General features: G+C 41.0%; 1 protein-coding gene across 1 annotated transcript in view; it reads left to right on the top strand.

Annotated features, from left to right (window-relative positions):
- Positions 1-2,088: 2,088 nt before the first annotated feature.
- thsd7ba (thrombospondin, type I, domain containing 7Ba) overlaps positions 2,089-23,783 on the top strand; it is a gene marked incomplete at both ends in the record, with an annotated part of 194,351 nt that continues 172,656 nt past the window's right edge. The window contains 2 exons of the mRNA XM_080019515.1: positions 2,089-2,095; positions 7,569-7,754. Coding sequence (XP_079875641.1) covers positions 2,089-2,095; positions 7,569-7,754 — 193 coding nt within the window. The remainder of the gene's footprint in view (positions 2,096-7,568; positions 7,755-23,783) is intronic.

Raw genomic sequence — 23,783 nt, 5'->3', positions numbered from 1 at the left:
CTTTTTTTTTGCAAATAATGCTAATATGATGCATAAGTGACGCTAATCTGCCTAAATGTAGGTCTCCGTCCTTAAACATATGTGGGTAAAAAAATAGAAAGACATAAAACTTTGTGGAGGACGAATAGCTGAAGAAATAGCAGAGTGGAATATAAACCACAGCCAAATATAATCCTTGAACTAATGTATGCTCATAGTGTATTAAATGAAAGGACCTGTGGGCCATGCACCTTTGTGATGCCTTCCCCCATGTAAACACTGGCATTCATTACTCTTCTGAGTCGTTTCATAGCTTTTGTGTGAAGTCTATATTGCAGTGTAGTGTACTGTATATTGACAATGGAAAGAGCATATACTTAAATCTTTGTACACGAAAAAGGTCAGTGCTTCTTCTTGAAATTGTACTCCAACAGACTTTTGAATGCGTTCATCGACTTAACACAGTATATTAAGCTCTCTCTCTCTCTCTCTCTCTCTCTCTCTCTCTCCCTCTGCCTCAGAAACTCCAGCCCTGCTCTCTCGTGTGCCAAACCCGGGAGGAAAGTCGGTGGGTGCGTACTTGACTGAGCCAGCGCTATAAGCGTTTATCAGCACTCAATGATGGCGGTGGTGTGACACAGTTCCAGCCGTCTACGCCGCTGATTCACGGAGGATTAAGCCACTGCACGATGCCCCCGGCGCAAGGCCTGGCCCAGTTGATTTGCTCTCCCTGGCGGACTTAGCAACTTGGGAGACACTACCCTGCCCCGAGCTCCTCCGCTGCTACCTGCCTCTTCCGGCAGGGCAGCAGTAACGGTCTCACACTCCACCATCCAGAGCACCTCAGGGGGATGACAGGAAGTCATCCCGTTCAGGTACAGTGCACTCAAAATGATGGAATAGCAGCGTGTATGTTGTGTTCATTTGATGGTGTGATCAGTCAGCTGGTTTTGATAGGCGCCAGAGAAGTAAATCAGGTAACGTTAGCAGAATTCAATTCACCTGAAAGAAAGACTGCAATGACGGCCTTTAATTGAGTTTGGTCACATTTGTGACCAGGAACTATTCTGGTAAATTTAACAGTAGTTTTGTAATGATATTGCTTATAAACAACTTTTGGGATGGAGATTAGGATCAATTCCACTGATTGACCATCATGTGATGACTGTATCCAGTCAGAGTTTTCATACCAAATTTGAACCATAAAAGAAGTCCTGGATCAGGCGATGGAAGGCTACCCCAGCTCAGAAAGCGGAGGCAGGCTTTCTGAAGGATTTACAGTGTAGGAAATTATATACTTTTTTTCTTTTTAACCAAGGTGGCTTTTATCTTATATTTGTTTGTTTTACAGTTTGCAATAGCCAAAAGCCAATAGAAATAGCTCTCAAGAAAAGCGCTCAAAATGCAAAACAATGTCAGTGTCTTATTGGGGGAAAAAATGCCATCGTCAAAGGGATGAGATTCCAAACAAAAAGCCAAAAAGGACAATTGTGAACTCCAGTTCTGTTTCTCTCCTCTACGTGTTAATTCCTGTCCAGGAAAAATGCTGCAAGAATGAGCCTGTGTAGCTGATGATGAAATTTTCTTTTTGTTTTGCCATAACCACAGAAAAACATAATTCCAGCGCACGGCATGCTGAGACAATTTTCAATTAGATTTGATGTGTTTGGAAGTGTTTACTTTTTATTTTTTTGGAGCTGGATTTACTTTATGACTTAGACAAAGAAGAGCATAGGGAGGCAGACAGGCAGCAATTTGAGCTGAAAATACTTCTGGCTGCATAATTGTATGGAAATCCAGTGAAGAGGGTGGCATCTGCGGGAGCCGGACTGGGATTAAACTGCTTTGTTTCCCCTCCAGCTCGAGTAGGCGGCGGCGGCCCTCCGTTAAAAGAGGCTGGAGATATCATGGTTACTTTTACAGTGCTCTGGTGTGCTAAATTAGCCAACGCCATTGATTTAAAAAAATACAAAGTTTTAATCAAACACGTCTGGCCATCTGTGTGCAAAGCAAGCTGCATTGGGGAATGGGGAGGGAGGATGGGGATTTAATGCCCATTGCCTCTAGCTGTGGCTGATACCACAGCTAGAGGCGTCTCTGCTCCGCAGCATGCCCAGTGAGTAATCACTCCAAATAACGTACCGCATGAGATATGAGAGACTCCCTTCTGTCACTTATGGTGTGTATAGAACAAAAATGTAAGCAGACTGCCAGTTTGTCAGTTTTCCAGCTTTTCCTTGGACTAATGAGACTCGGGCATTATTCTCTTGACCCAAATATTCTTCAAAAAGCAGTTTCGGAATCTGAAGCAAGAAATTTCCTCTTGTTAAATTGATGAGTCGAAGGGAGCAGGCAAGGCTGAGCAGACATCAGTGAAGCCTTCTTACCAGCCCCTCTAAACTGATAGGCCTGGGGAAAAGTCTCCTTAGGAATAATACGGGTCCATCCTTTTTTTTTTTTTTTTTTTTTTTTTTTTTCAAATTTTTACCCCGTTCACAGTCGGCAAAACATTTTTGCAAACTGTGTCCGACCCAAAGCAATCCCATCTGTGTGTTTGTGCCCACAACAAAACAAATTAACTGAGAGTTTTGATGTCTTTCCAACAATTTCAAGCAGTTTGTTGATATCCCCTCCATTTTAAACAATGTTGACAAAGAACACACCATTACTTTGGAGAAACATCTCGCCCCTTCCCATAGCCACCGCATACCTGACGGACAGATCTTCAGTGACAGGGAGCAGTTGTTGCAGTTGTTTGGCGTCAGGATTTATTTTGAACCTGACAGGTTGTCAGACTGAATTTGGCAAAATGCAGATTAAAAACACAACAAAAACAACGCGATTGGTATTTCCGGAGGTCATGCTTGTTTCCCTGTGCTGAAAGAGAACATTTTTCCAATCAGACGTGGCATGCTCCGTCGGCCCTTCTGCTGGTCCCATGAATAGTTAAATGAGACTGGCTGCTGGTTCGGCGTAATTTGGGTGCAGTCAGGTATGGCTTCTGGGGAGCAGTGAGGGCCTGAGTAGTTGGCTAGCAATCAGGAAGCAGAGGTGTTTTTTAATTGGCAAATGGCTTTATAGGTACCAGACCATGCTGCCCAACCATCCAAACACAACAAATTCTCCTGCCATCAACAAGCTGGAACAAAGGTAACCATTATAAAAAAAAAAAGAAAAAAAGGTGAATACATTCTAATTCAAAACAGACATGCCCTTTGAGGCGAAGAGAGAGCGATTAACTCCATCCCTATTTCTGCCATTGGCAGATTTAGAATCTCTTGCTCAATTTGGATCAGCTGCCACACGCACCCATATGTATGTGCAAGACCCTGTTTACAATTTGACACCTTAGACCAGGGGTGCCCAATACGTCGATCGCGATCGACCGGTAGATCGCGAAGGTAGTGCAGCTATATCGCACGCCATTCAAAATAAATAAATCAATAAATAAATAAATAAAAATCTGCAAGGATAAGACAAAACCGTGGTCAACATGATCAGTTCAGTTCAGTAGTGCAACTTCTGTCCTCAAAGCTGCAACGTCATGATTTGGGGAACTTTTAAAACCTTGCATCAAAGCTGGAGCCCAAAGGGAAGGCAGGGAGGGGAGGGGTGCGAGGAGCGCCCCGACAGTGCGCGCTACACAGAGCAGATTGAAAACTGTCTGTCAGACTTTGACAAACGGTTTCAAGGTGCTTTACTCAAGCCAATCGCTACATTTATGTGCTTCCCATTTAGGGAAGGTGTTGAGGTTGATTCACTCGCATCAAAAATTGCAAAACTGTTTCACCTGAACTGGTCTGCAGTGGAGGATGAGATGTTGACACTACAGGCTGACATTCAGCTCAAGTCCAGGGCTCATGGACCGTTTTGGAACTTACTCACAGAGGAAAATTACCCAAACATGAGGAAATGTGCTACCTCCTTGACTGCAGTATTCGGCTCTACTTCTTTATGTGAGTCAGCCTTTTCCCACATGAAGATTATTGAGTCTAAATAACATTCCACCATGAGGGATGATCATTTGGAAGCTGCTTGAGGCTGGCTACCAGTAGCTACTCTCCGGACTATGCAACCCTGGCCAGCTCCATTCAGTGCAAGTCATCAGAGTAAGGTAGTGACCATAAATGTATTTAATGCTATTGTGCCGTAAGGGTTGATGCAGGGATGCAAGGTACGCCAACATATATTGTATATATATATGTATACTCAGTATATACACATAAATAAATATATTTAGCATTTTTTAATGAAGGTAGATCATTTTGACCTGGTCATTTTAAAAGTAGCTCGCAAGCCGAAAAAGAGTGGGCACCCCTGCCTTAGACTGAGCAGCTCTGGACAAAGAGGTGGCAAAAGACAGGGCAAACAAAAGTTGGATGCGGAAAAGCACAAACTATGAAATAAAATAAGTGCAATAATGTTTTGAATATTTAAAGCCATTGAATTTTTTATATTGAAATTGCGTTCGGGCTTGATTGCTTCGACCTGGCTATCCTTGGTATCTCGGATGCTTGTATTGAATTTTTATGCACTGAATTTTCTGATCCGACTTTGACCATTTGAATTCAAGCAACCCGAATATAGTTTTTTGAATATCTGCAACTTGAATTTTTGGATCCGAATTTGTAAACATTGAAAAAAAAAATCGAAATCATTTGAAATCAAGATTTTGTAGCAACACTTGAAATGCCATATTTGAATTCCAAAGAGATACCTCAATTTAAAAGTGAAATATTAAAATTTTATGAATTCAAAGTTTTAATTTCAGTATAAAAAAAATCATGGCTTTAGATATTCAAAACATTATGGCACTTATTTGCTTCCATATAAAACCACCATACTTACCTCGAGTGGAGAAAAAAATACTTCTTCTTGAGCACAATACCACTGGTCATCCATTTGCACATCACTCTGGAGTTCAATTGGACGCTATGGATTTTACAAATGACATCCAGCAAACAGAATTTTAAACCACCCACCATGTATGTTTGATTTTCCTTAATCAACTTTTTCCACCTCAGGGACATAGCACTGGCAATGAAATAATAAAAAAAAAAACCAACAACAAAGAAACAAAAATCAATCGTAACCCAGTCCCCTTCACCGGTAAACCATGAGAATTTATTTTTACAGACCTCAAATACAAGATAACCCCCCACTGCTTAGCCTCCCATTGACTCGCTCAGCCTACACTGTCATCCGGACTGAATATAACCTCAGCGTGAGCTGCTGGAGGCTGGGGAATTTGTTTTTTGAAAAGCGCTTTCTAAAATCAAAATTTTAATACATCCCGGATACAGTGCGACCGAACAAAGGTCTGCCATTCCGACAAATCCAAAATACTCTTCCAGAGACGACGAATGAATGACAAATCCCCGCAACACTGATGTGCCGCAACCAAAGTTGCAGCCATTTTTATTTATTTATTTCTGAAATTGAATCACCAAAGACGTTGATCTCGATAAGACAGGGTCCCTTTAAAATGCCTCAGGTGTTGCGGATCCAATGCCATATTCATTAATTTTGCTGTTGGTGCAACACAATTAGAGGCCTTGTGAATCCATAACTAATCTTCAACACTCCTAGGGCATGAATCAAGGCGGTAGGGAGATAGGAATAAATGAGCGGTAATAAAAAGCTGCTAATACCCGCTATTATTCCCAGCTTATATTCTCCCCCCTCCTTCATTACATGTTACACGTTTCCTCTTGTACCTGGGGAGAAGGGAGTGCAGCATGTTTCTGACTTTTTATTGGAGGTCTGTGTGGGCAGACCGGCAAGGTATTCCTTTTTAGAAAATCCCCCTATTTGCCTGAGAATGTTGCCACCATCCCAAGTTAGAACAAAGAGCCCCCTGATTTTGACATACAGTCCTGCGCATTTCATTGATGTATAGACCTAACTAATTAACAGTTTGTTCAAATGTGATCTCAAACACCCGTCTCCCTAGTTGAGCAGCCGCCTTAATCGCCTTCCGCGGAGCGCTCAGGCCTTTTGGTCTGCTGGTTTTGTCACAATGGAACCATTAACAAACACAGAATTTTAGTTGTTGTTGTAATTTGACATGTGTATATATATATATATATATATATATATATATATATATATAGAGAGAGAGAGAGAGAGAGAGAGAGATGGAGGGAATGTCCACACAATGTGATCCTTTACTCTAGAAACCAGGTTATGCGAAGAAACAAACGAAAACATCTCAGTTAGCTCTTGCATTGATACTGTTTAAAGTGGTAATCCATGAGATCGTCAGTGGATTACACCGCAAGTCCCAGAATTCCTTTCTTTTTCAACATCCAGTTCTATCCTTGTTTTCGCACTACAACGGTCACATTTTCTCGAAAGGAGACAAACAGACAGACAGACAGACAGACAGACAGACAGACAGACAGACAGATATGTACTTTGTTCGCATCAGCTCACATCAACCCAATAAGACAAAATAACAATAAGACCATACAATAAAATATGAGAAAAGAAATATACTGGATGGTAAATTTGGAAAATATACAATAAACCTTACAGTTAAATGTGGAAAATATACAATAAACCTGACAGTTAACTACACCCAATGAAAGATAAAAATCTGCCAATGTACAAAAAACCGAATGACAAACAACATATATAACTGAAGGTGTGAGTATACATACATACATACATACAGTACCTCTGTATGAATTATTTTTGTATTGTATTAATTGTATTAATATTAATATTGACAGTTTACTGACCATGACTAGCTTTGTTGGTTAATAAAATCCACCATGGACGCCTTGTCATGTCTTGGACATGCCGATCAGTGCCTTTCTTAACCCAAAAGCAGAACCCGCCATCAATAACACATTACATAACCCAAATACATTGAATGGCTGTCACTCAAATATGGAATCATTTTTTGAACGTAAACAAAATTGAGGGAGTTGAATGGAATTTTGTGTAAAGATTTACGGTTGGATCTTTTTATTTCCACATGAACTTTTACCTTATTTACAGTATATAATCACATAGTAAGAACTATGGACAGACATGATCTATAGTAAAGGAATCTCCTTGCTTTAAACCCTGGCGATTTCATAGTTAAAGCGATATGGAATATCCGTAGGAACATTGGACTGTTCGTTATAAGGTATAAGATTTGCAGATTTGTTTATTATTTATTATTCCCGGGAGGAAATTCATTCAATCATCATAATATCATCCATGTTCTCCGCTGGCTTCTGTGCGGTGAACAGAAACCACCTCCAACAACCACCTCCACCTACCTCCATTGCTTTCGCAAAACTCGGAAACACACTTCTGATGAAAACACATGGACTCCCAAATACAATGCAACTTCAACAATCAAGTGGCTAGCTTCTTCCTTGCTTACAGTCTCCCCAACACACCCCGAAAAAATAACTTTATGGTTTATATATAGAGTCGCTTTCTTGATATGATGAGTAATCGCTGTGGACACCAGGGGTTTGAGACGTACGAGAAGTCTCTGGACCGGCCTCTCCCCCCAAAAAGTTGACTTGAGCGCGATAGCTGACTCCTTGTGTTGCTGTGCTGATCCGCTATTCCTTCCTCCACTACAGGACTAAGAGAGGGAGAAAAGTCAAAGATCTGGACTATGATTCTAAAAGATGACTTTGCGACCATCGCCTGGACATGGAGAGCGGGGAACTACCTCACCCTCCTCTTGCTCCTCTTGTCTGACTTTACCAGCGCAGTCCAGACAGACATTGAGTTTCCACTGGATCACAATTTCTCATGGCGAGCAGGTACGACAGCATGATGGCTTTGAAATGTTATCCATTAGTTACTTGCAGCCCTCAGAGAGTCAATGTTATTCAAATTGCCCTGGTTGGAGACTGATTGTTGCGTCCTTTTCACTGACCCCATACAATTTAAATATCTATCTATCTATCTATCTATCTATCTATCTATCTATCTATCTATCTATCTATCTATCTATCTATCTATCTATCTATCTATCTATCTATCTATCTATCTATCTATCTATCTATCTATCTATCTATCTATCTATCTATCTATCTATCTATCTATCTATCTATCTATCTATCTATCTATCTATCTATCTATCTATCTAACTATCTTGTTTTGCATATGCATACACCAGATGAAGATCAGTGGTATGAAATTGTGCAAATTGCATGTATGGGTTATTTATATTATACAAATTTTTTCAAGGTTCTCTATATTCAAATTTTGAATTTCTGTTGTTGAGTTATGACTTGAAATATATGAAAAAACAGAAACTCAATTGACTGAAAGAAAGAGAGACAGACAGCAATTCCGGCTGAGACTCCGGTTATTACCATTCATTCGGCGAAAGGGAATTAATACCGCTCAACCTACACGGTAACCAATTTGTGTGCGGCGAGGAAAAACAAAAAGACAAAGCCGACAGAAGCAGGGAGCAAGTTTTCCAGGAGTTGTTAGCATTATAATACATGCTTCCCACACAACTATCCATCTCCAACCCTGCCGTGACAAACTCTACTGGCACTGTAATCATAATGATGTGTGTGCTGTGGCATGGTTAATGTGACATTGCTGCACAGTAAATAATGATGCCCAGGTGTACATGCTGCTGTGGATTTAAGGTACCAGGAATATGGTTTGTTGAGATGGCTTTGGCGAGAGGGGTGTGTTTCGTGAATGCATTTTGTCTTCAAAACCAAGGATGTGGTAGGTTTTCCACACTTTGTTTGTACTGTACATGTTTTCCTCAGAAAAAGAGGATCTTTGCACATTCTACCTCTAACCATCCAACGCTTTACACTGAGGGGCGAATTCACAAAATGATTGCAAGGCTTTTGCCACCTCTAAACCTCCATAAATAAGGCAAAAAGCAAGCGTCTAATTCACAAAGCACCCGCAAACAGTGAAATGCACTGCTAGCTGCACTGCCATGCAAATAGCGTCTCAGTGCGCTAGTGCTGTTTGTGTGTATTTCAATTTGGTATTATTCATACATTTGGTGCAGAATTGGCCCTTTTCAATGCAAATGAGTCTTGTTGAAAAAAAATCCAATTCACAAACACCACTGCTAATAGCCACACGCATGAACAGGGACATTATTACCGTCTGCAGAGAACTGGTAGTAAATGCATGGACAAAAAAAAAAAAGAGTGCAGCAGTGCCGGGTCCTCCCCTGGGTTGCCGGACAATTTCCATTATTTTCAAATCCCAATCGGCGCTAAGTGGGGGCTTGCCAGGGCTATAGCCCCGTCAGGATTTTGAATAGCACTTTAAATCCAAATGACTACTGTCTGACAATTATTTAAAGTTTTATATTTATTTAAGACTGATAATTTTTAAAACACGCAACTGTAGTAAGTAGGTGTAGTAAAAGTGAAACTCTCCATTACGCATTTATGCTCCGTAGGCGTGTCCGTTTCCTGTTTCTCCAAATAAAACAAATAAAAGCAATGTTTTCATTCATTTCAGATGTATTTATTTTACTCCTTTTCCTACAAATTCCTAAATTCCCACACAGCAGCAAAACTTTATGGGCGTGTTTCCGCTGCCCATATCTTTTGTGAATCGAATGCTAGGACGGTGCAGCAATTGATGCGCAATTCATGGTCCTATCAGCGGCCACAATCCATTCAATCTATTGTGTGTGAATTCACCTCTATGTAGTGCGAGATGCAGTATATTAGCTTTTGTTGCTGTGGTTAGGGTAATCTCGCTATTGACCCCGCTCCCTGCTTCTGAAATTCCACAGAAAAGGGCATTTGCAAAACCTTGACAAAGGCTCCCACTTCAGCGCACGATTAATATTTTCCCACTCTGTGGTTGGGCAATGGTACTACTGAAGTGATAGCTCGAGAGTTTGATTAATTCCGCTCGAAAGGGCGTTATGTTCAAGATATTGTAATCCAGCTAACCTTTATAGTGCTGAAATGGCTCATCAAGGTTGTCATTTAACTGCAAATGACAACAAAAATAACAAAGAAAAACAATCTCCCACATTTTATTTCTCAGGAGCCTGTTAATAGAACAATACTGTAGGTGTCAAAGCATTGTAAATTACAGTTGTCTATTACACAAAAAGGACAACCAGTTTCCGTCACATCCTCAGGTTCGAAACAAAGTCACTTGTCTTTCATTTCATTTAATCTCATGGTTCAACCGATCAACTGAGGAGAAACAAGAAAAGAGGATGTTCCTAATTTGTGCGATGCCTGCCTATTGTGCGTTTGCTATGTCTATTCAGGTCAGCTGCATTGTGGGGCAACTCTGTGCGGGAGCCAGGTCCCAAAGCCGGGGCTTAGCTACGCGTCTCTGGCTCAAACCACGGGCTGGAGATCCGTTTAAGCTTGACCTTCATCAGTGTCTTGCAGAGCAGGAAAGAGCGATGAAGACTGCGGCTAATAGAACCATCATTTAGTTCCGTGCAAAGAAAACGTTTAACATAAAAAAAAAAAAAAGACTATCTTTAACAGCGGCTCATTTGCCCTTTTAACAGTGAATTACAAAGCTGCAATACAGTCAAACAAACCCCGTTTTCATCATAAGCAGTGTTCATTCTCTTCTCTGGGTTCTGTTATTGCATGACTTGTGAACAGAGTCGCGACTGCAACCACCGCGAGAAAAACACATTTTTAGGATCTATCTGTTATAATTGGCTACTTTGCAAGTTTATGCATTCCCTGTGCAATTATCCTCACTACCACCAGTGTTTTGATTGATACGCTGCTACGCCATTTGTTTTCCCCCGCACGCAATTTGTTTTTCCTCGTGATTTCATTACTGCACTCGCATGAGGTTATGAGGTAGATTGCATGCTGTGCAACTATAGCGCCTGTAGTTGGAAAGGGGGGGTCATGTTTAAGGAAAAAAATAATGAAGTATAAATTAAAGACTGAAAGGCTCAATGCCTGCTAAGTATGTGTTCCAGTCACCCCAGGTGTTTCAGGTTTTAAGGCGAATATATTGCCACCTAAACCCATGAGAAGGCCTTTTTAAAATGATGTTTTTGAATTTCAAAGCGACCGTGTGAAGTGGTTGCTCTGAACAGCGTCGACATCCTGCGTTTCAATTGGATTTACTTTGACATCTGTGAGCGTCTCCTTGTAATGCGGCAAAACGACACTGTGTTCATCCAATGTCAGCTTTAGTCCTCTCAGGAAGGTATATATTTAATATTTTTTGTGGGTGTGTGTACGTCATCTTTAAAATATGTCTAATCTTTCACTCGAGGTTTTTTTTTTCTTCCTAATGCGGAGGCCCATCGTTTCGTTGAACATTTCTTCAGTGTTTTACATAGGGTATTCTGTGAAAGGCTGTAAAAGGTGTAGCTTCATAACCAGTTGAGGGCTCATTCCAGATGGGCCCACGAACAGTGCATCAAAGCTCCCTCTGTGTTTTTTTACTCTCGAAAAGCACTTTTATCTGTTAAGTTCCGACTGAATTTTGAAGAGGATTTAGTGTAAAGCACGAGTCTGTACTAAAACCACACAACAGAGACATTTTCTTTGCTTCTAGTTGTATTAGAGATATGGGGGGAACAAGCAACCGGACTGCAGTGGACTTTTTCCTATGGAGACAAAGACAAAATTCCAAATTAGTCTTCAGAGATAATGGTTTAGTCTTTGTGAGTCTTGAGCTGCAGTATGGCAATTCATTTAGCGGCCATTTAATCTTATGTGCTTGTTTGCTTAAATTGTGCTTTTGGATTTTATGTTTCCCAGAGAAAATTATCTGTCACACTATTGTTTTGATGGCAATTTGAATGATCAGAACCCCCAACAGATCATCAAAATTATGTGGGGACTAAGAACCAAAAATACAACAAATATTCTTTGGGAACAATTGTTGAGGAAATTATATTCAAAGAATGAGGATGCAACGAAGGTTACCATTAATGAGAACACTTGTGGTCTGTGGGCCAGATTAACATCCTCGATGCCTCAGGGGACAACAAAGCCAGAGCGCAAAACGCACAAACAAACCCAAACAAACAAACAACATAAATAGGTATTCACACTACCACACAGACAGGAGAACATTTGCATTTGATTTCAGAGTTCTAGGCTTATTTATTAGAAATTTTTGCCACAGCCACTATTGCACTGCCTCAGTTAAACAACGTATATCCTCGGTGTGCTTGTGCTGTCTGATACCGGGGCTGCGAGGAATCTGCATCATATTCTCAAATTTTAATCAATTGGTGCTGAGAAATTTACAGTACACTGGGCAGGTTGCTCAAGGGACGGGGGAGGGGGGAAGGCTAAGCACGCCGCCATGAGTTTACCATCAAATGGGAACTTACTTAATTAAGCCAAATGTTTTACCTCGATCGAGAGGCTGCAACCGCATGGAACAACAACTTATGAAAACATCACAACCTACTCCCAAAGGCTTCCGTGGACGGCACTGAAGGGAGAAGAGAGAGAGAATTCCAGAATTTTGGGGGGTTTAGAGACAACTTCCGCCGGCGAGGCTTGACAGCCTTTCGGCCCCTCTTGTTTCCTTCACTTTGTGACAGCGTACATCGTGGGCGAACTGGTTAAAGTCTGTTTTCAAGAGAATGACAGTCTACCAACAGCAGAACAACGTTTGAGCCGCCGTGAAAGTAAAATTTATTTTTTGTTGGATTTCACGAACAAAGAATTGATGACAGACAATGCTGATTATAGACAGCACATGTTTTTCAAGGAATCAGATGCCTTTAAATGTACAATCTGTAAATATAAAACACCTTCCACAAATACAAAAATAATTTGTAAACGCACAAAAATATTTAGCAAACCTATATAAAACAAATGAGGATTCGTTTTTTACACATTTGGATTTTTTTATTTATTTTTATTTTTTCAATTTAACCTGTGCTGTCAGCATGCTGGGCATACAACACAGAGTATTTGTTTGCCATTGCATTCAGGACAGAGTTAGTCTGCAAGTGAGTTCAACTCAACCTGCAATGCAACTCTTTATCATCAAGAACTGCTGCAATAACTCTATTCTGTGGACAACCTGTGGAATGACAAGAGCACAGCTCTTGGAGAACCACCACCAACCCCCCTCTTTGAGTAACTATTTATCATGTTAGGGTCTATAAACAACTAATCACTACTCCAACAGGGGGAGAATTAAACAAAGACAAATAAACATAGAAACAAACAACATTTACGCAAAAACATGAACATTGGACGACAACATGTATTGAAAAACAGAGTTAATCAGGTCCTGGAAAACTGGAACTACAACTGGTCACGTGGCCTCTTCCTGTCATAGTTATGGCAGCAAATGAGGGAGGAAAGGAGAGGAATGCAACCAGGAGGGTGCTGGGGTGCACTTGAAGCAGGTGTGTGTGTGTGCGTGCGTGCGTGTGTGTGTGTGTGTGTGTGTGTGTGTGTGTGTGTGTGTGTGTGTGTGTGTGTGTGTGTGTGTGTGTGTGTGTTTGTGTGTGTGTAAGGTTTACATGACTTATCCCCATTGGTACTGGTGGAGAAGGTCGGTATTATGTCGCGGCGCTTCCAAGCAGCGGAAGGGGCCCCGAAGCCCCCCCGAACTCCACAGCCCTGTGGACACCCCTCAGCTGCAGGAAATCCCTGGGTACCCTGCCCTGCAGCCACAGAAGACCCCCAGAGAAGCCAGAGGGCCGTAGAGCAACCCCCATGCCCAGACCAGAGGAGCATGACCCAGTCCCAGGGAGCACCGCAGAGAAGCCGCAGAAGCAAAAGGCCAACAGCCGCCCCCCACACCCCAACCCACACCCACAATGGCAAGCAGCCCCCCCAGGGGCCCCGGAAAGTACCCGGTGGTGCTTAAAATTGCGGGGTTGGGGGTGCGAGTCCCTCAGGCAAGTCGAACCCGGATCACTCACAGTCGAACCCGGATCACTGCCCCGCAGACCCTGGTCTGATGGAGTGTTGTTCGGAGTAGGATTGGTGTGCCAGTGTATGTGTTCTAAGCTAATGTGAGTGGGATTAAAATTTTGGGACAGACAAGAAGCATGCTTGGGCAGGAGCGTGACAGGCAAGATGGCAGCTGCCTGCCACATCCCCACCCACATAGCCTGCACCTCGCTCGTCCCGCAAGCCTTCGGTCTATTGTGTGGTGTATGTGCTGAGTATGAGTTTTGGCACTGGGAGAGAAAGGCAAGTTGCAACCGGATCAATCCAGAGGTGCAGCAGGCCGGGGAGCGACAACGCAGAGCCCAGCGGCGCGCCGACCCGCCGATCACGAGGCCCGAGACCCGAACCAGTGACCCACACCCCCCGCCCCCAACCCGAGCCCCAGAACTCATAACCACGCCCGGAACCTACACACGGACGCCAGCTACTCCCCGGGAGCATGTCCATATCACGGAACACATTTTGTGTTCAGGAGCTTGAGATGTTCATTTCAGGTGGTTGTAGGATGTTGTTCGTCAATTTGATTTTAACTTTTAGAGACTGCTGTAATTGAAGGAATTGAAGGAAGCCGTGGCCACCGATATTATACCTTTGGGTTAAAGTTGGGAATGAGATGAGTAATTCCTTGTCTTTTCCAAGACCTTAATATTATTGGTCTGTTTTTAACCAAGAAATCTGGGTTGTGCCAGATTGGCGTGAATTTGTTTGGAGCGAGAGTGTGACGACTGAGTTTGAGGAATTTCCACCAGGCTGACAGAGTTGTTGCGATAAATGGGTTTTTAAAGCAATTATGTTTCCTTATAGATTCAGTAACGAATGGGAGATCGGATAAGGATAACTCCTAACATTTAAATTGTTCAATGTCTTGCCATCCATGGGCCAATTGTTGCTCTGGTTGTAACCATTTAATTATAAATTCAAGATGGTTTGCTAGATAGTAGTTTCTAAAGTTTGGGACTGCTAGGCCTCCACAGTCTTTGTTTTTCAGTAGTGTTGCTAGTTTAATTCTTGTATTTCCAATAAAATTTGTTGACTATTGAGTCAAAAGTATTGAACCAATGTACTGTTGATAGCACTGGGGGCATTAAAAATATATAGTTTATTTTTGTAAGTATATTCATTTTCACTGCTGCTATCCTACCAATAAGTGAGATGGGTAGGTTGTTCCATCAAATGAGGTCTTCTTCAATGGATTTGAGCAATGGAGTGAAGCTAAGGGTAAACAAATCTGATAGATTGGGGGAGATATCAATACCAAGGTTTCTAATATTGCCCATTTGATGGTTAAGTGAAGTTTCTGGGTTGCAGCATTACAGTCCCCCCCAATGAGTGGTAAGGCTGTGGTTTTAGTCCAATTTATTAAAGAGTCTGAGATAGCTGAAAATTTAGATATAATATTGAACACCTCCAGTAGGGATGACATTGGGTTCCGTATGTACAACAGGATATCGTCTGCATACAAACAGATTTTGTGAACAGAGTTTGCTGTTTGTATGCCTACAATATTACTGTTTTGACGGATGGCTGCCGCGAGGGGAAGCAGATGGAGAGTTGTAGAGGATTCTGATCCATTAAATGAGTGACTCTCCAAAGCCAAATTTCTTGAGGATTGAAAAGAGATATGTCCGAATTAACTCTATCAAATGCTTTTTCGGCATCCAAAGAGCCAATAATAGTATTAAAGTTGTTCCTTTTAGATATGCTCATCAGACTGAATAAACAACTCATATTACTGGATAAGTGTCTGCCTTTGACAAAGCCTGTTTGATCTGGGTGAATTATAAATGGAATTACTTTTTCAATTCTGTTGGTTAGTGTTTTACTTATAATCTTAAGGTCACAATTAATAAGTCTTATGGGTCTGTAACTGGAGGTGAGGGTTGGGTCCTTTTTGGGTTTAAGCAAAACCGGAACGAGAGCAGTATTCATGTGCGGAGGCATGGTGGAGGTTGATTTGAGCTCTGTAACCATTCTGATGAATAATGGGGAGATAAGTGGCCAGAAGTGTTTATAAAATTCCCCTGGGTAGCCTTCTGATCCAGGTGATTTATTATTGGGCCTAAAGAAGAGCGCTTTCCTGAGTTCTTCAAGAGTAAATGGTTGATCTAAGGTGGTAGCCTGCTTCGTCAAAAGTTTAGGAAGGTCAATATAATCAAGGAATGAGTCAATGTTTGATATATTCGATTCATTATCCGAGTGATATAGGTTCAAGGTTGTTATTTCAGTATATAATAACCGGAATAACAAGAATACATACATTATGATCAGAATAAACAGGGTGTGGTGGAGGAGTCTCGATATAACAGACCGTCTATATATAATTTGTCAACAACCATCGATACGCGTCTAACCTTCTGCCAGTTCTCCTTCAGGACAGGATACAGCACCTTCCCTCGTTCTTTGATCTCCCGGGGGAATTGATCATTCATGCCCAGCACTGTTCCTTTCAGCTCCCATCCTTTGCTTTTAACCAGCTCCTTGTGCTTGAAGTGTTCAAAGAAAGTCTTTCACCATATTTTCTGGGGACTCAGCGTTGTTCTCTGGGATCCCAGAAAAGATGAGGTTGTCCCCCATACTTCTGGATTGAATATCCAGGATGGTCTCTTTCAATATTTTATTTTATTTTTTTACAACTTCCATCGCCACTTTGAGACGCTTTGCGGAGGATTTTAGATCCGCATTGTCTTTTTGCATCTCGCCGACTGTACGGTGCAGGAAATCAAGGCTGGCTTTGATCTCGGTAATGTTTCGGAGAAGTGGACTGAGCATGTCCAGCTTCTTGTTAATCTCATCCAAGACACTAACCTCTACGGCACCCGGTATGCGTTATAAAAAAAATCTATATAATCCTCGAGGTCCTCCACTTTGGTTTCGCGCGGTGTTCCCTTTTTATATATATATATATATAAAATATTAAATAATAAATATTAATATTGTTTTATTTAATATTAAATAAAACATCCCCCCCATGAGGTTGAACCTCCACAGTTTAATAAGCCCTGCAGCTGTGGAGTTCTTGTCCTTCCCAGCAGGGGTAATAAACTTAATTCCTGGCAATAACATATGCATGTTATATGAAACAAAACCCAGGTGTCATTATTTTGTGTTTTAACTTTATATGTGCATCATGAATGTAGGGTGTAAAAAGATCAATTTTAAACAAACATAGAGAAAATATAAGGCCGGTTAAAAAATGGGACGTGTGGGCATGGGAGCGTCAGGAATACAGTAGGAGCCACTTGAAAAGGCCTCTTCCAGCCAGTTGACAGCTGAAATGCAACCACGTTCCAGCCAGTTTTCAGCCAACCACCATGCACTTCCCAGCCGGTTGCCATTCGCTTGGAATCCCCCATCCTTCTCATGCGTCCTGACAGGGCATGTTTAATTTTTACTGTAAACGCACCTATTTCTTTCAATTGCAGTGTGTCAACATGGGATGGCGTTAACTTAATAAAAAACACGATCACATTCCAGAGAGAGATTTCAGATTTTCACCCCTAAGCCTGACTCATTACCTGAGATATTGTCCTTTGAACCCTGACCACAGGTCATCTTTCAAAGTGCAATTGCTGTTTGTCATATGAATGAGAACAGGTCTTAATGATTTATTTTAATCTACATGTTGCACAGCAGTTTAAATAAAAAAATGGAAGCGTTTTCTATTTTTACATTTTTTAAATTACAAAGATCAAAAGCTTTGTAATAAGAGCACTCAAACTAGGGTATGTAATTATAGTTTCAAGTTTATTGTCAAATACTTCATAACAATGCAAGCATCATTACCAGTAATGAGATTCTTAGTCTCAGAGCCAACTCAACTTAATACATAATATATAATACATAATACGTAAATTAAGGGTAAGATAAAGGTAAAAACAGAATTTAAAGAGTATTCAAACAGTTAATTTTTAAACAATATTTAAAAATCTAAAATGGAAAGAGTAGTGTAGTATAAGAAATATGAAAGTATTTACCTAAAATAACAACAAAATAAAATGCAGACAATAATGACAGTGAGTCAACTTGATAGTTGACATCTTAAATAGTCTTTGGCCACAAAAATGCAGTGTCTGAATGGAATGGTAAGATAGACACAGTGTTGTAAGACAAAAATTGCAATATACTACTAAGAGGTAAGACAAAACAGGTATGCAATACTTGATAAATTAAAGTGACTAGTTTTAAATTTGTACTTGCCTCTTTTTAGAGTGGCCAAGTGTGTGGATTTATAATTTCTAGTCTTTGGCCTTTTGATTTCAAAATGAGGGTTTTTGAACTATCTAATTGTTATTTTACTTAAAATAATTGTGAAATATCACTCCAAATTTCTGAATTTGAGCCTCTGTCGGAGAAACTGTCCCCCATCGCCCCCCCCCGCCCCCCCACCCCATCTAATGGATTGACAATGCCACAATAAAATGTTAAAAATCAATAAAAGTCGGTCGAATAAAATCAACACGGGGGATATAATAATAATTTGTACAAACGTTAAAGAGTTTAAACATTATATGGGTCCTTCTGAACACTTAAGATTGTTTTGCAGTTGATACAGTTTAAACTCCATGGATTAGTTGCCAACTATTAAATAAATCGGCTTATGAAAGTAAACTGGATATTTGATTCCCCTTCTACAGAGAGGAATTTTTACTTCTCAGTGATAAAGGGGTGGATTGCTCCATTGGAGTGTGGAGATTTTGGTCAATGGGTCTGCGTTCACGTATGGGTTAGGTGTGAGGCCTAACAGACCTGTAGGGTGAAACAGTGATCGGCCATTTAGTGTAAACAAGGATATGGTAAGGTTGCATTAACCATGCAACCTTACAGAATAACAAAAGTTTGAAATGGAAGGGATATCAGTTATTTTGATCCGTAACATATCTGAAGGTAACCAGGAGTAAAGCATTACATGTTACAGTGTTTTTTCCTCATACAAATGTTATTTGCTGGCAGTTAGACCCAGTCTCAAACTTTGAATGTTCAAGCACATCCATCTTGACGCAGGGTCTCTTAAAGTGGTTTCTCTGTAATGCTTTCAAGGTGTTTCAAATATTCTGTTTACAAAGCATCAAATATGCAGCACGACATTACAATTGAGCAAATTTTCGTCTAATGTGCTCAAACGCTATCTCATTAAAATTTGAAATGAGGAAATACTGTTTTTATCTCTCTCGGTGTCTGTCTCCCATGGGTAGGACAGATCTGGTACACTAGCTCTGCTTGATTAGGATCAAGGTGGAAAAATAATTCAAAGTTAGCGATTGATCTGTGAATGAAAGATGCTGCTCCAATTAGCTATTATGTTTTTCAGCCTTTTGTGAACCAGCACTTTTCTTTCTTTCATTAGTACATTAATACTCTGTCTGTAACTGTGGAAGTAAAATTCCTTGTTTAAATTTCTAGCCTCTACATTTCCTCACTGAGGTATGAATGGAATGTGTGTGTCTGATGGACCCTCTGTGACCCTGACCAGGTAAATAAAATGGACAGATGGGTGATATTCTGAGTCAGAGTTCAGTCAGTAGGAGTCAGGACAATGAGCCACTGTTTATCACTCATATGTGTACAGGCTGACCGGCTGAGGGTCAGGAACTGGTGGAATCCATCCATCCGGTGGCATTACACATGCCTGTCCTCAAAGTAGTGGAAAGTTCAGAGTTCTATCCTCCCTAAGCACAACAGTGTTAAACCTCTTTGCCTTGAATGTGTCGTTGGAGAGAATTTGATGAGACATGCATGTATGAATGAAATGCTAAATTACTTTGCACAAATTGAAGCTGACTCAGGGCTGAATTTTCTCCCATGGAACCACTGACAAACAATATAAACCAAAAAAAACACCCTCTATAACTAATGCATGCTCTGTTTAGTCTTCTGTTGTAATGAAATGTGCTGCATGCATTTCTGATATTGTTGACGTGCGTATGCCAGCTATTAAAGCGACCTTGAAAGAATTCAAAGGCATTGACCTTGACCATTCATCTGAAATCTCTTCTCTGAACCCTACACACCTCGGTCTGGCAGGGATAGGAGCTGATTGCGGTTGTCATAAAAGCTGGCGGCCGGTCTCACGAGAGCCACAAGGCGAGAATTTCCAGGCAGTCAGATCCTTAATCCCGTGACAATATTCTCACAGTGTGTTAGCTCTCATAGCAGCTCCTCCTTTAGCCGTTTTTTTCAAGCTGGCTTTACACATCAACCTCACGCAAAGTGTTCAAATGCTCGTCAAATCTTTCACAGTGGAGTCTTTTTTCGACGGACGTGAGAAAAACACGCTGCTATACACATGCCATTACTGCACCTAAAGACAATAAGACTAGCAATTGGAAACAATTTGACTACATTGCCATAGTTAACAGAGGATGGAAGGTAAAAGTGGTTATCCAAGCTTATATTGGCCATCTTACTCTATAGGTGCTTTATTCCATTTGTGGCAGGTTGCACAATTTATGGATTTAATATGTTGTTGTCCTGTTGGATAACCTGAACTTTTACTGCCATGCTACCTTGAACTATGGAAACATGGTCATGGCAAGTAGCAGCAGGAAGACAGGTAAATGATAAATGTATAAACGTACAAATAAATGACCTGATTTTGTATGTAGCTCTAACAAATGCCAAGATATTTAACATGCAGTACTGCTACAACTCACCCTACATTCTCTGTGCAGACTACTTTCCCAAAGACCATATATTAGATACTTTACTGTACTAGCATTTTCTTGAACTGGTTTGATGTCATTTTGATGTCATGGACCCAAGGTCGGCTCCAAACTGATGTTACCAAGAGGCCAAAAATGCGGCTCCAAACTGTTGTTAGCATGAAGCCGAAAATACTGACAGTTCTACGATGTGTTCTCACTCTGCTCAGAATGTTGAATAGAATTTGGTGGTCATTTGGTCGCTTTCTTTCTTTATTTGCATCATTTGAAAGTGGGGAATCAGAGCTTCAAAACAAGGTGTCACTTGTGCAAATAAAGCAAATATTTTTTAAACCTATGACTTGTTAATGACAAGGGTGTGGCAAACCGTGTTTCTGACATAATCACCTCCAAAGTTTTACTCACACCAGGTTCATTTAGCCAGCTCCCAGAATGCAAATGGAGTCGGAGGACAAACAAAGCCACATGGGGCAATCACTGCTTTCTTCATGTGTTTTGAGGGAATGTTGAACAGCGTCATCAACACACAACTATTTTTGTTTTTAAAAAAGCTTTTATTTAACAGTAAGAATATACATGTTTTATAATAATGGAATTATTTAGGAGTATAAAAGTACGACAACACAACACAACAAAATGTAGAGTCTATCAATAATATGAGTTTTGGGAATGTGAAATGTGAAATCTAAAAAATCTGCCAATCACCAACCTCAACGGACTTCATTTCGTCATCAAATTCTTCCGTTGTAGTTGGTCTCCTCCGGTGGTTCTTGAAAATATTCCTGACGAAAGTTTTCACGGACAGGTGAAACTGGATCCTCGTCTTGTTTATGGAAGTAACGTAAGTGACGTCAGGATTTCTTCTTCGATGGTAGACATTGGTACACGCCCCCTCCACAATGACGTCTCCGGTTGTGTGTAAAAATACTACCATTTAAAGGTTGAATTCTATCAAAACAGTTTAACATTGTGACTTCACATCACATGGAAAATGGATGAATGATCTTCACCTGGACGGTCACATTGAAGGACACAATCGATCGGCATTATTCAGTGCTATTCAGCATCCCGGTAAGTGAACTGCGCTTCCCCATGTAATCTAACGGAATATTTAACTCCACGGTTTAACATTTTTCAACTATTTATAAATCAATCTCGGTTTTGAAAATATGTTGAGAGATAAAAAAAAACACAGAGGAACACGAATCACGAAAAACCTCATTTTACCTTCGAGAAAGGTTTTTTCAACCTCTCCTGGCGATTTTACAAATGCGGGAGACAGCGGGTTTTGCTGTGGCTGGTCACATATATTATAGGTTTTCTACTTAATTGGCCTTTGAGTTCATTCAAAAACAAAGTCAAACTCTTCTTTAATTAAACTCCAGGATTAGTTAGCAAGCTGACACGTCAACTGAGGTTCTCTTGAGTGCAGAGCCTCAGGATAGTATTTTGGATTTTGTCATAACCCTTAGCTTCAATATCCGGGCTTAATACAGTAACTTTTGGAGAACAAAATGCATTAAAGCTATATATAGAACATTTTCACTGGATGCGGCATTTGACAAAGCACCTGACATGACCTAACCTGACATTGCCAGACCAATTCGCAAATGCGAATAAGTCTGGAATCTCTCTGTTCATTTTTGATTTCCACAGGCCGTTATCAATGGGCGCAGACCAAAATGTGACCCACCGCAGCAAAACCCACTGTCTCGCGTATTTCTCAAATTGCCAGGAGAAGCAAAATAAGTTGAAAAAATATTTTTTGAAGGAAAATTATATTTTTCCAGATTTTTTACTCTCTCAACGTATCGTCGATCTTTTCCGGTGGTTCTTGAAAATATTCAGTTTCATCGTCACATTATGGTTGAAATCAGCTGTTTGAAATGTTCTCCAAGTCTGGGATAATATTAGACTCAGCATTGCTGTTGATCCCTGTGTCGCTGTCGGAGAACTGACTATCATCGCGGAAAATGTAGTCCAGAACTAGCTCCTTACATTGACTTGGATCCATCGCACTGGTCAGATTAAGGTCTGAGATATAATTCAGAGCTTCTGCAACCCGCTTCGCGTAATCCATACCAATGCGGAGAAGAAAGTTTTCACAGACAAGTAAGACCGAAACACCCCCGTGCTGCGCTTTAACCGTCTTGTTTAAGGAAGTGACGTACTGTAGGTGCGTGATGTGTGACGCGTGACGTGGCGTGACTACGCAGTTTCACAACAGTGGCTCTGTGTGTGTAAGAGTAGTATGATTTAAAGGTTGAATTCTATCAAAATGGTTTCACATTGTGACTTCACATCACATGGAATATGGATGAATGATCTTCACCTGGACGGTCACATTGAAGGACACATCGATCGGCATTATTCAGTGGAATTCAGCGTCCCGGTAAGTGAACTGCGCTTCCCCATGTAATCTAACGGGACCATTTAACTCCATGGTTTAACATTTTTCTACTATTTATAAATAAAACTCGATTTTGAAAATACGTTGGGAGATAAAAAAAAAAACCCACAAAGGAACACGAATCCGGAAAAATCTCATTTTCCTTCAAGAAAGGTTTTTTCATCTTATTTGGCTGCTCCTGGCAATTTTAGAAATGTGCGAGATGGCCTTTGACGGTCCTTTGAAATAGAATATTCCTGCCATTTGTAATCCTCATACCATCTATGATTGAAGTAGCGATCCTGCTGTCCAACTTTTGAGGCTAAAGCTGAAGAAGATGGCCCCTCAGTTCTTCAACAGGTGACTGGCTTAACTCAGAGGGAGCGGTGGCCGTGCTATCAGTGCAGCTAACGGTGGCTGTGAAGCAGCTAGCAGCGACAAACTGCTCTGGTGCTCCCTCACGTCAGTGGCTCATGAGTCCCTCTTCGACTTATCTTTCTTATCCCACTCTTCTTCTTTGGCCCCCTCGGAGACAGGGTTTTGGTTTGGTTTGTCATTCTCTACCCGCACTCTTCTCTTGATCAGAAAACGGTCCATCGCTCACATAATGTAGCCTAACCTACATGAGCACACACACCAGACATCCCCCAGCCCACACACACACACACACACACACACACACACACACACACACACACACACACACACACACACACACACACACACACACACACACACAAATTAAAAAAATACTAAAATGTTTGAGGGGGCTTAACTTTGGTTACACAGATTTGTGGCATGGCTATAGCACCCCCTTGACCCAGTGTAGCACCGCGCCTGCTGCTACCACCATCGATGGTAGGGGGTAGT

Source organism: Zeus faber (genome assembly GCF_960531495.2).
Source record: "Zeus faber genome assembly, chromosome: 18".
NCBI lineage: Eukaryota > Metazoa > Chordata > Actinopteri > Zeiformes > Zeidae > Zeus > Zeus faber.
The sequence above is the reverse complement of the archived record's forward strand: the minus strand, read 5'-3'. Positions and strand labels throughout refer to the sequence as shown.